General features: G+C 43.7%; 4 protein-coding genes across 4 annotated transcripts; 1 reads left to right on the top strand and 3 right to left on the bottom strand.

Annotated features, from left to right (window-relative positions):
• Positions 1-369: 369 nt before the first annotated feature.
• Positions 370-3,304, bottom strand: LOC116385783 (zona pellucida sperm-binding protein 3-like). The gene is made up of 8 exons (XM_031851502.1): positions 2,981-3,304; positions 2,636-2,766; positions 2,400-2,503; positions 2,119-2,296; positions 1,795-1,912; positions 1,460-1,551; positions 1,196-1,314; positions 370-1,109 (listed from the first exon to the last, which is right to left on the bottom strand). Exons 1-8 carry the CDS (start codon positions 3,302-3,304, stop codon positions 961-963), a joined length of 1,215 nt encoding a protein of 404 aa, XP_031707362.1. The 3' UTR covers positions 370-960.
• Positions 3,305-3,873: 569 nt separating this feature from the next.
• Positions 3,874-5,986, top strand: ufsp1 (UFM1-specific peptidase 1). Its single transcript, XM_031851299.1, has one exon. The coding sequence runs from the start codon at positions 3,998-4,000 to the stop codon at positions 4,745-4,747; it is 750 nt and encodes a 249-aa protein (XP_031707159.1). The 5' UTR covers positions 3,874-3,997; the 3' UTR covers positions 4,748-5,986.
• LOC116385645 (endonuclease domain-containing 1 protein-like) lies at positions 5,324-7,009 on the bottom strand. The gene is made up of 2 exons (XM_031851298.1): positions 6,581-7,009; positions 5,324-6,037 (listed from the first exon to the last, which is right to left on the bottom strand). The coding sequence occupies exons 1-2, from the start codon at positions 6,902-6,904 to the stop codon at positions 5,456-5,458; spliced, it is 906 nt and encodes a 301-aa protein (XP_031707158.1). The 5' UTR covers positions 6,905-7,009; the 3' UTR covers positions 5,324-5,455.
• Positions 7,010-8,502: 1,493 nt separating this feature from the next.
• On the bottom strand, positions 8,503-9,740 carry LOC116385825 (endonuclease domain-containing 1 protein-like). Its single transcript, XM_031851571.1, has 2 exons — positions 9,389-9,740; positions 8,503-9,214 (listed from the first exon to the last, which is right to left on the bottom strand). Exons 1-2 carry the CDS (start codon positions 9,677-9,679, stop codon positions 8,624-8,626), a joined length of 882 nt encoding a protein of 293 aa, XP_031707431.1. The 5' UTR covers positions 9,680-9,740; the 3' UTR covers positions 8,503-8,623.
• Between the last annotated feature and the right edge of the window lie 1,987 nt (positions 9,741-11,727).

Genomic DNA, 11,727 nt, shown 5'->3' with positions numbered 1-11,727 from the left:
GTATTGTAGCCCTGCTGTCATCAAACAAAACACTGCCAAGTGAAAACTAGGTTTCCCCATTTGGTCTGTCACGTCCTCTCACAGGACTAGACAAGTGTTTCTACTGCAGACGGGATGTGAAGCACAGTGCATGGCTGCGTATCGGTCCCATTCTTACTCAAATGTCTGGTTATTCTAGTGCACTTGTTGCCTCAGAGATATTTTAGGTTCCATTATAGTTCTTAGGCCTCTTTGTGGAAATTCCTCATGGGTTTGTCTAGAATGAAAAGACATTTAAAAGTATTGAGATAACTAAAGAAAAATAGATTTACAACCTACTGTAAATGTATGACAGTAACTTCAACACATCATTTGCAAATTATTGTTTATTGTACAATGCACAAAAATGACACCATCAGGGTGGAGATTGGTCTGTGTTGTTCCGTTTGTTTCTCCTGGTGTCAGATACAACTTCCTCGAAGTAGGCACGACTGAGTTGTGGTTTAGGAGCGTCCTCAGTCAAAACAGGAACAGTACTGCGCCGGCATGCAGCATGGAAGTGTTGTACTACATGCTCACACAGACGTCAGACGATCTGCGGCACAATGTTGTTGTTGGAATTACTGAAGTTTACAGAAACAAAATTAGGCAGCATCCTTTAGTATTCATCTGTCGGAAATAATGAACACATCTGTGACACAGAGGAAAAAACCTCTCCTCCTTACATAAATGTATTCAAGTCTATTACTCAGTTTACATTATGGCACACTCATTTCTTCTGCCAACATGTTCTGTTTGTAGCCGGCAGTGGTGTGTGTGGAGCTTTTTGTGATGGTTATAGTAAAATAATGCTGCAACAGGCCTCCATGGCTTCAAAGTTATGAAAAATAACTTTTAGGAGCTTCAAATGGCTTTTGTAGGTGCCTCCAATCAGTAGAACCAAGAATCCTAAATGTCAACCCTCATGATGACATGGATTCTTTATTGTCCCCTAACTCCCCTGGCGTTGGTCACAGTCATAATTGTAGAGTTGGAAAAGGGCTCTTTAGTGACTGACAGGCGGCCTGTCCAATGGGAGCGTGGCAGGGTGTGAAGTGGCCCAACTGTTGTGTCCGCCTCATGCTCCTTTTCTGTTGGAAACACACAACTGGCTAAGTCATCGTGTAATTGTTTTATAAAAACCTCCATAATATATATAAATAAAGGGCTGAGCAACCTGTATCTAGTTGAGTTGTGTGTTCAGTGGGGCCACTGTTCTCCTCTCCGGTCTGTGCAAAGCAGTCATCAGAGTCACAGCATCCACACAGAGCATTGTCTCCCTCTGTGGCTCTCCAGCTGAATGACAGAGAAACATCCTGATAACACACCTCAGCTGTGCCCCAGATGATCCAATACACTTTTCATCAGTGGACGTTATGAGCCGATACTGAAAAATCACGATGAACCGATTCAACAACTGAAGGGCACTAAACAGCCGAACCTGAATGTGGGTCTATGGAAGGAGCAGGCTTTATCAAGGTGGCTGTGAGAGTTTGGTTTCAGAGTGGCCCTCATGTGGCAGCTGATGAACATCTAGAAGGAGAGAGACAAATGAATTTAATTTCAACAAAATCATAATTATCTTCAGGCCAAAGATTAGTTAAAATGTGAAATGTCTGACAAACAATACCCTTTAGATGCAAGAGGAATAGTAACACAACAATCCCAAGATATTACACACACACAACTTTATGCTAAAATGATGGCTCTGATTATAAGTATTAGAAATTCAGAAAGTAATGGACTGGCGGCTCGTGTCCAACGAGGAGTTGTTACCTGCTCCCAAGACTCCTGGTTGAAGTGGAAGGCTTGGACACTGAAGCACAGTCTGTTGTCTTGCTTCCTTGAGAGGAATTTAGATGAAGACCCCGGCAATACACTGTCCATTAGACATCTGCATCAGAGGAGCAACACATGCTGAAATGACTCCATGATAGATGAGTACCCACTCTAATCCTACATCTGATTATTGGATTAAGCACTGTGCTGTATAATGACCTCTTGTTGCTGAGTGTGAGTTTTGATGTGCTGAACTATCCACAAATGAGTGTTATATTTATGAGTAACACTTTTTTCTTATTTTTTTTAGTAAAAATGTACCCATGCTTGCTGATAAACTTGTAGCCGGGCAGGGAGAGAGGGTCCGGTTTCAGCGTAGCGACACAGTGGTCGACAAACAGAGCAAGAGGAGGGTGCAGAGGGGCCTCCACGCTGGCCTCCAAAAACACTGCTTCCCCCTGCTGATACACCGAGGAACTACGCAGAGCGCTACAGTCATCTGCATGAGAACAAAGCTTTTATCAGTCCCAATTTGATATGTTCCAGATAGAAACAATATTGCTGATATATTGCATCTGGACTGAAACAGGTGTTTATTTCACCTGCCATGGTGCGAAGGGAGAAGCGCAGGAGGCCAAAAGCACTGACAGTGGATGTCATGGGTTGCCAGGTTGGGGTTAGCGGTTCTCCATTCACTGTCTGCTTTCTGTGCTCACACAAAGATAAGGCACTGCTTATGCAATTACAAAGTGTTGATGACAGTTACACTCCTGACTTTGTTCCTACTCTACACGCATGGATTCACACAATAATATGGCACTCTCTGTCTTAGGCCTACCTCTTATAATGGCACTCAACAGGTATGATGACAGTAGTCACCCCTCTAACTATCACACTGCTTGCAGAGGTGGGAACCACAGCACGAATCAGTACCAGCTGGTTGGAATACACAAGCCACTCACCATGAACCTGGATGATGGCAGAAGAAATGCATCAAACCATGAATGACAAAAATACCTAAATTGCCTGAGATCAATTTGTGCTTCAATATTGAGCTTTCCATGTCTGATAGATATTTGAAAAGTGTGTCTCTCTCTTTACACTAGAGAGGTTATCATCAGGCTAACTGTTACTCTGGGCCTCTCATGTCCTAACCTGTCCCCCCTCTCTCCCCTTGTCTTACACTGGACTCAGTCCCACATTCTTGCAGCCCTGCAGAGATGACCACGTCAGAGTCAGACAGCGGTCCCTTTGCTTCGCAGGACCTCTGCTGCGTTAAGTTTGCTCCAAGTCGAAGATTCTCAGGTTTGAAAGGAACACGTTTCTCCTCAAAAAACCGTCGCTTTACGGTTATTGTCACCTCCACTTCACCGCATTTTATTTCAAGTCCGACGCTTTCCCGAGTTCCTAGTTCTACATCACTTTTTTTAGCAAAGAAAACGCCGCACACAGACAGCAAAACTATGAATGAGGAGACTAATTGTGTATATTTTACGCGGGTAGCCATTTATCTTTTATATATTTTTTTAACAGCTAGTGATTCATGGATTACCGTAAAATTAATTACAACCAGGTGTGTTGAGATGCGCTGCGCTCACGTGCACTGGATAGAGTTTATGCCATCTTTAAAGGCGGCTAAAAACATTGTAAGTCTCAAACACCCGGAACAATAGATTGCATTGTAGGCTATGCTAAGCCACGACTTGAAACGACGAGGTATGTATTATTAATTATCTTATATGACTATACTGTATAAAATCATGACAACTAGTCCTTTTAATGAAAGCTAGTTTGCCGGTCATGTTAGGCATGTTGTGCTTCTTATTACTGCAGCTTTGTTCCACTTTCTTTCCAACGCTAACAGTTGTTCAGATTATTTATTTTTTATGGAAAATGTAGGGTAAATATTTCATTGATGTTCCAAAATAAATTCACTTTCAAACTACAAGTTATGGTTATATTCGCAAGAATGAAACGGAGCTGACGAAAAGCTCCTGAAGGCACCACCGTCAGTGGGAACAATTCTAAGGCGGAACAACGTGTTCTCCCATGTGCAGCGAAGGGACAGGTATTGCAGTTACACCAGAAGACTTCCGGATGGATAGTTCATGTTATGAAGTAACGAACTGCTGGAAGCACTTAAAACCAAATACAGTACGTTAAATGCAAAGTGTGTGCTCAGTAGGGACAAATAGGTCAAATGGATACAAATGTTGTGTTAGCGGAATCTGAGGAGATTGACTGGGGAGGAGGTAGAGCTGAAGACGGGAAGACCATGAACAATACCAAAACCTTATCAAGTAATGTCCACACCGGTCTTCCTAATCCACTTACAGATCCTGTGAAATGTTCTCAGATAAAAGGAAACTATCTCTACTTCCATTATGGCTGTGATGGACAAGATGACAGGGGCTGGGGATGTGGCTACCGCACCGTTCAGACAATGGCTTCCTGGCTTTCCCGTAACTGCTTTCCACTTAATGACAAACACCAAGCTCCGCCAAGCCTCCCAGAAATCCAGCAAGCCCTGGTCACCATGGGGGACAAGCCGGGCTCGTTCTCGTGCTCCAGGGAGTGGATAGGAACATGTGAAGCCTCCCTGGTCCTTGACTGTTTCTACGATGTCCCCTGTAAATTGGTGCACGTCAGAGGTGGAGGGGCAGAGCTGGAGCACGTCGCAGTGGAAGAGCTCCATCGGCACTTTGAGAAGCACGGATCTCCCGTCATGATGGGAGGGGACAGGGACAACTCCTCTAAGGGGGTAGTAGGGGTGTGCACTGGGGACAATGGGAGCTACTTGCTGGTCGTGGACCCTCACTACTATGGAGGTCCGCTGGAGAAGACCGAGCTGCAGACGCGGGGGTGGGTGTCGTGGAAAAGGGTGTCGTCTCTGGACCAGTCTTCATTTTATAATCTGTGTATGCCTCAGACTGCCAACAAGGGAACATAAACTAACCGACAGACATATTTCTGTAACTTACAATTTCATGATTATTGGTGAAGACGAGCTATAGGAAGTGTCTTATTAGGACAGACTTTGTGCTGCATTTTCAGCATTTATAATGAGCTGCAATGCCATCCTGTGGATGAAATCAATGATTACAACGTATTTGAAGAACATTGTGATAAAAGAACTTGGAACAATTTCTCCATTGTTGCTCTTCATTTTTTAAATGTAATTAATCATAAATTAAATTTCCCTCGATGGTTTCTTTTGTAGCTTCAAACGTAAATTGCTTTAGTTTGTATTAATTTTCAAACTCTCTATGTGTGAGTTTGCAAATTAAGGTCAATCATCAAGTCATTTTTCAACCGAATATACTTAGATTCTATGGTTCCAGCTTCTCAAATATGAAGATTTGTAGGTTTTCTTTGTCTTAATTGATGGTAAACTGAATATATTTGACATGTAGACCTAACGCTTAGTTGAGAATAATAAAGAGGAATCTCAATGAAAATAATCCTTATATGGACATTTGGACTTCAGACACAGACTCCAATCAATTCCACATTTTATTGCTTACAATATATATTTAGATTTGACAACACATCTTAGATCCATGTATGCTTTGAGTGTAAGAACCCTGTACCTCTCCGCAGTGCTAAAGTACATTTCTAACATACTTTAAACTTGAATTACAACAAAGATCACTTCATCTCAGTTATCTGGCACACAATCACTGTAGAATATCTGGAAGTTCTTATCCACATCCATCCTCCCCTTGAGAAATTTCTCCAGGTTCTTGAGAGGAACTTCCACCATGTGGTTGTTGACGCGATCGTTCAGCCCGTAAGCTGCGAACACGGGGAACTTGTAGCGCACGAAGTACGGTGCGTTTTGGTCAAACTCCACGCAGCAGTAGGCCGACCACACGTACTCCGGTACGGCCACCCTGTCCAGGTTGTTGCGACGGATCGTGTGCCCGGAGGTGGTGACCCCGGTGACCACAAAGGCTTTGCCTCGGCAGTAGTTGTTGAGACGTTTGCGGATGAGGTCCTGGTGTTCGGCCCAGGGCCCTATGTTGAACTCCCTGATCTGGGGCACCACGTTGGTCAGGCTGTAGGTGGAGGCTTTGTCCAGAGGGTCAGCCTGATGCTCGTCAGGGTTCAGCTGGCCACGTTCGTACTGAACCACATCAGCGTAGTCCTCCAGGACTGCCTGGGTGTCCTCGAAGTTCATGTGCATGCTTGAAGATTGGGGGAAGGACTCCATGTTACTGCTGCTCTTCTCTGAGGCCAGCTAGAGCAGACAAGGAGAGGCACAACATGGCAGGAATTTAGTAGACTGTTTTATTACTTCTGAAAGTTAGAGCAGAAAATAATTGTTCATTTGTAAAGTCATAGACTTTTTACATTCTGACAATTTGCCACATTCACAATAAAGATTTGCAAGGGATACATTTGAATACATACCAGAGCATAAATGGTTAAGGCTACACTATCTCATTGAAATACTATTCATAGCCAATAAAGCAGCTAATCTCGAGCTCACTTTGATGCCAGTAGCAACAGTAATATAGTTACCACAGCTCTCTAAACTACTTGTTGGGTGTAATTATATGAAATATTTGCCTTGTGTGATGTCAGACATACGATTATTGATGTCTGACATTGGCCACATCTTGGCCACATCTTGTTTCATAACGAAACGTGATAGGTTATTAACTATTATATGGCACAATACAATGTAGTATACATTGCAAAAACAATGGATTTGGATTGGCTCTGACTTAAAAACTGACTTATAGTTTACTAACAATTTGGAGCTTGATGGAACACTCACCTGGGGCTCAAACATCCAGGGGAAGTCCACCTTCTTCTCCCCGTCTGACTTCTTGAATGTATAGGCAGAATAGATGGGGATGTGTCTGTGGGGGTCGTACAGGGTGACGTAGCGGGGTTTGTCCTCATACCTCTGGCAGATCTTGGTGAAGGAGTTGCTGAGGTAGCCTCTGGGCGGGGTGCCCATGTAGAGGGAGTCCTTACAGCGCTCCACATGGTTGAAGTCCCCCACCACTCCGGCCCGAGCCCCCCGTAGCAACGCGCAGGTCAGCACGGCCATGACAGCCGCCAGGGGGGAGACACAGTTTCCTGATGCAGGTGTCATCACCGAAGCTCTCTTTCTCTCAATCTTTTTTGTCCCTTTAGACCTCTACACCACTGCCAACCCGCTACGGCCTGACAAGTACAGCCGCTATCCCAGCTCTGTCAACATTTCCCTTCTTGCCTCATCTGTACTTCCAGCAAACTGGCCTCCCATTGTAAAGTCCTTTCCATATATTCAAAGCTCCACGAGTGTCGTAGCAGTAATTCAAAAGCAGTGAATGTTATCAATCATGGAGAGCAGTTTATGACTAGAGGGGAAAAATGACACTGACTTTATTCTCTCGCAGTAAAAATGAGAGCTTTCGTTCAAGTTGTACGTTTGGCATTCAGACTGTATCAGATGTGTTGTTCACTCGCATGTCTCCCACAGCAGATGCGCTGTCATTGTAATGTATGCAGATGTCTGCACCGCCTCTGTGCAGGCGTCTGTCTCAGCTCCGTCTCAGCTCCGTCACAGCTCCTTCTCACGGCCGTAACCGCGACTTTAAACGTTTATTTAGGCTTCGGGTCTACTGAGCAAATGAATCTCCCTCACTGTGTCTCTGGCAGCGATGCACTCAGCTGTGCTATGACTTGTGGCCCCTACCGGTCAGGGGCCGGTTAATAGTAGTGAGTGAGGCATTAACAGGCTATAACGGACAATAAAAGGTGTTTTGAGAAAGTGTGAATTGCTGCAACCACAAGAGGCACTTTGGCATGCAGCCATACATTATTTAGCAGTTTGCAGCAGCAGTATGTGAGATGTGGACAAACACAGAGACACCCACTGACTGATCTCATGATCCTCCTGGTGGAGATAAAAATGCAGATCAGACACTGAATGTGAATCCCTGTGTCAGACAAGAGAAGGAGATCTGACCCACTAGCTTTAGATTGTAGTTTATTTACACAAATGTAAAGCAGCCGTCTGTCTCAGCTCTGGCCTTTAAGTCCACCTTCTTGTATGAATACCAATGAATCAAGGATCGAGTCTGTGGTAAATGTCATACGACTACAACAGCAGTGACCCCATAAAAGTTGTTAGTTCAGTTATAATGCTGGTGATTGTTTCATGGAGGGCAGTAAGAAAGAGACACACTATATATATATATATATATATATTATAGTGAGAAGTATGAAATCATTATAGAGTAGGTTTACCATTTTCATTTTAATGTGTTGCTTTTGTAAGTGATCATGAGAAATGTATGTAATATCACAGAAAAAATGAAGGGTCAGGGACAGTTTAATTATAGTGTGCAATGTTTTATTACCACAGATTAGACAAAGCAGGTACAGTACATTTATGTTGCATTTTCAGTCAGTTCATTTTTTTCTAAATAAAGGGTTCAAAGTACAAGAGGAGCACTGCTAAACAACTCAGTCTCTGAGTTTGTAAAGTTACCAGTGAAGCAGATTCCATGTTGAGCTCCTACATTAGGCTGTAGAAGACATTCTGACATTTTACAGCAGGAGAAGCACGGCTGTGAATAATAGAATGAATCATGGCTCAATACCATTTAGCTGCTTCTACATCAGTGTCCTGGTACTTTGCATGCTGGCTCACTGTCATGGCTTACTGGGACACTTGTGCAGAACCATTGTTAATGTTACACCTGTGCTTTTCTTATTATGACAAGTCAAAAAAAGCCCTATTAAAGAAGAAGAAAAACAACGTGGCCCAAGATAGGCAAAATGGCAAAATGGCACATAGCTGCCTTGTCGCTAAATATTTGACTATTTAGTTTTTACTGGACCCTGGTGGGATGCAGTCACCCACAAAGATCTGAAAGTTCTGGTCTACAAAGGTTGTCTTCTTGAGGAACTCCTTCAGCTTCTGGACGGAGATCTCCACCACCTCGTTGTTCTCCTCCTCATTCAGCCCATAGTGAGCAAAAGATGGGAACTTGTAGCGCTCGTTATAAGGTGCGTTGTGGTCGTAGTCCACGCAGCAGTAGGCGGACCACAAGTACGCGGGGACTGCTATGCGGTTGATGTTCTCCCGGCGGATCATGTTCCCCGAGGTGGTGATGCCTGTGACGACGTAAGCTGTACCGTGGCAGTAGTTGTTGAGCCGTTTGCGGATGACGTGCTCCTGTTTGTTCCACACTCTGTTGGTGAAGTCGGGCACCATGGGCACGACATTGGTGAGGGTGTAGGTGGAGGCCTTGTCATTGGGGTCGTCCTGATGCTCGTCCGGGTTGAGGGTGCCGCGCTCGTAAAGGATGGCGTTCGTATAGTCGTCCAGAACGGCTTGGGCATCTTCAAAATTCATGTGCATGTAACCACGCGGGAAGGGCTGCATCTCTTCTGTATCAGAGGATGTGGACAGCTGTGTGGGACAGACAGACAGAGCCAGTGCACGTGAGATGATGAGGATAGGACAGTAGAATGTGCTTACACAACATCTGCATGAGTTTCTTTTTTAATTTGGAAAAACAATTACAGCATGCTGCTCATGTTAAAAGCCTTTTTTAGCACCTTGTGTTCAACAGTTCTTCCTTACCTGCGGTTCATACATCCATGGGACATCCACGCATTTCTCCCCATCTGAGCGTTTGAAAGTGTATGCAGAGTACACAGGTATATGGTCCACAGTGTTGAACAGTGTCATGTAGCGTGGCCTCTTGTTGTAACGTTGGCAAATGAACTGAAGGGAGGGGTGCTCCAGCCCGGTCGGCGGTGTTCCCATGTAGAGGAATGCTCTGCACTCTGGAGACGGCTCTTTTTCCACTCTCCCTCTTACCGCTGATGTTATTAAGTAGACAAGCGCGAAAGTCTGAGCCCACAATGCCATCGTCGGTAGAGCTTTGATAAACTCTGGTGACAGCTGTCCAAATTGACGTCGAGTGTGTTTCTGTGAGCTGCTACGAATGATTGAATGTGTCTCTCAAGCTGCCCATGGAGCTCAGGTTTCACGCTCTGTAATCAGGACTCAATATGCAAAGCAATGCACTTCTTACACCTCAGCAGATCCACCCACAGCTAGAGGAACAGCGACATCAGGTAGCCTACAGCAGGGGTTCTTAACCTTTTTGACCTCGGGGCCCAACTTTTCAAGTACAAAGTAGTTTAACTAATTGATCTCACTCTTGGTTTGATTTGTATTCAATAACTATATTGTTACCTGTTCAACTCCACCCCTATTTTGGAGCAAAACCACCTAAAATGACATACCCAAATTAAAATGGCTGTAGCTTCTGAACCACTGTGACTTTCAGTATAAATAACTGCCTGTGGCTGTATCTGTACAGGTAAATATAGGGCTGTATAGGGAGTATAGGGCTGTAACTACACTATCAGTGAACAACCGCCTCAAATTTGAAGAAGATTGGACAAAGTATGACGATTCTACAGTGTTTCTTCCATGAAGAGATCCAGGCGGAGCTCTAAAAGGATATTTGGAGACCCAAATGGACACATGGTAACCAAATGATATTCTGACACACTAAAGGTGTTTCTCCCTTTATATTTTGATATTATATTATATTATTTTCATTTTATTTTTAGCCTTTGCAAATTGCAAAAACTATATATATATATATATGGTCGTAGACGTGGTATGTAAGTAGCGGACTTGCTGTGCGTAATGGCTGCGACTGAGCGCACGATCAATTACGAGGGTAGCTCAGTTACGCAAGGTTAAACATTGGTTGACGGCTCAGAAGAAGAAGAAGGTAAGGTTTATACTTTACGTACTAGCGTTTTCTGAAGCTACTAGCTCCATGGTAACATCCGCTAGCACATTGTTGGGTCTGTAATGTGTCTTTTTCCGTCGAAATGCTGCAAGATCCGACTTCCAGCGGTTATGGCGAATTTGGACAGTGTGTGTTTGGGCTCCTTTTGTGAAAAATCCATAACAAATGAAAGAAAATCAATGATTTCTTTGCAAAGATGAGGGTTTTGGGCATGCTGGGATACCAAACGCGGCCATGTTTTGTGAGGTAGATTGCGCAAGCAAGCCGTAGGAACGGAACGGAAGGGGAGGGGATCGAGGACCCCGGCGTCCTCGCGGAGTTGAACAGGCAAAACCCTTGTCAAATAAATGAGATGATACAATGTGATGATCACAAAGACATTTATTTATCATGTGTATGTAAACGTGCATACACAACAAGAAGCCCAACAGGCTTTCCCACGGGCGTTGGATGTTTCGTCGCTTGGTGTCGCTTTATTTTTGAAGGCTTCAGTGCTTCGTTTGATAGCATTAGCCCACATTCCACACACTGAAAGTGTTAAGAAAGTCAGGATTGTACTTGCGCACACATTTAGACTTTTGGGGGGGGGGTATGGCACCACTGTCGTCTTCATTTTTTCTACCAATGTAGTGTAGTGGTTAAATCGTGTAATGTTTATGATTCATTAAATGATGTAACACTGCTGCCCTCTAGTGGTTAAATCGTGTAATGTTTATGATTCATTAAATGATTTAACACTGCTGCCCTCTAGTGGTGAAATCGTGTAATGTTTATGATTCATTAAATTATGTAACACTGCTGCCCTCTAGTGGTGAAATCGTGTAATGTTTATGATTCATTAAATTATGTAACACTGCTGCCCTCTAGTGGTTAAATCGTGTAATGTTTATGATTCATTAAATGATTTAACACTGCTGCCCTCTAGTGGTTAAATCGTGTAATGTTTATGATTCATTGAATGATTTAACACTGCTGCCCTCTAGTGGTTAAATCGTGTAATGTTTATGATTCATTAAATGATTTAACACTGCTGCCCTCTAGTGGTTAAATCGTGTAATGTTTATTACTCATTAAATGATTTAACACTGCTGCCCTCTAGTGGTTAAATCGTGTAATGTTTATGATTCATTAAATGATTTAACACTGC

Source organism: Anarrhichthys ocellatus, unplaced genomic scaffold (genome assembly GCF_004355925.1).
Source record: "Anarrhichthys ocellatus isolate YVR2014 unplaced genomic scaffold, GSC_Weel_1.0 scaffold11, whole genome shotgun sequence".
NCBI classification, from domain to species: Eukaryota; Metazoa; Chordata; class Actinopteri; order Perciformes; family Anarhichadidae; genus Anarrhichthys; species Anarrhichthys ocellatus.
Note: the sequence above shows the minus strand (reverse complement) of the source record. Positions and strands in the feature narration are given on the sequence as shown.

What these genes read in the sequence shown, in the direction of transcription:
- ufsp1 (XM_031851299.1), top strand. Translation starts at nt 3,998, where the DNA reads ATGGATACAAATGTTGTGTTAGCGGAATCTGAGGAGATTGACTGGGGA.
- LOC116385645 (XM_031851298.1), bottom strand. Translation starts at nt 6,904, where the DNA reads ATGACACCTGCATCAGGAAACTGTGTCTCCCCCCTGGCGGCTGTCATG. An exon ending in CCTGGATGTTTGAGCCCCAG is followed by an intron (nt 6,038 to 6,580) that starts GTGAGTGTTCCA and finishes TGTCTGCTCTAG; the next exon opens with CTGGCCTCAGAGAAGAGCAG.
- LOC116385825 (XM_031851571.1), bottom strand. Translation starts at nt 9,679, where the DNA reads ATGGCATTGTGGGCTCAGACTTTCGCGCTTGTCTACTTAATAACATCA. An exon ending in CATGGATGTATGAACCGCAG is followed by an intron (nt 9,215 to 9,388) that starts GTAAGGAAGAAC and finishes TGTCCCACACAG; the next exon opens with CTGTCCACATCCTCTGATAC.
- LOC116385783 (XM_031851502.1), bottom strand. Translation starts at nt 3,304, where the DNA reads ATGGCTACCCGCGTAAAATATACACAATTAGTCTCCTCATTCATAGTT. An exon ending in CTCCCTTCGCACCATGGCAG is followed by an intron (nt 2,297 to 2,399) that starts GTGAAATAAACA and finishes GTTCTCATGCAG; the next exon opens with ATGACTGTAGCGCTCTGCGT. An exon ending in ACCAGGAGTCTTGGGAGCAG is followed by an intron (nt 1,552 to 1,794) that starts GTAACAACTCCT and finishes CTCTCCTTCTAG; the next exon opens with ATGTTCATCAGCTGCCACAT.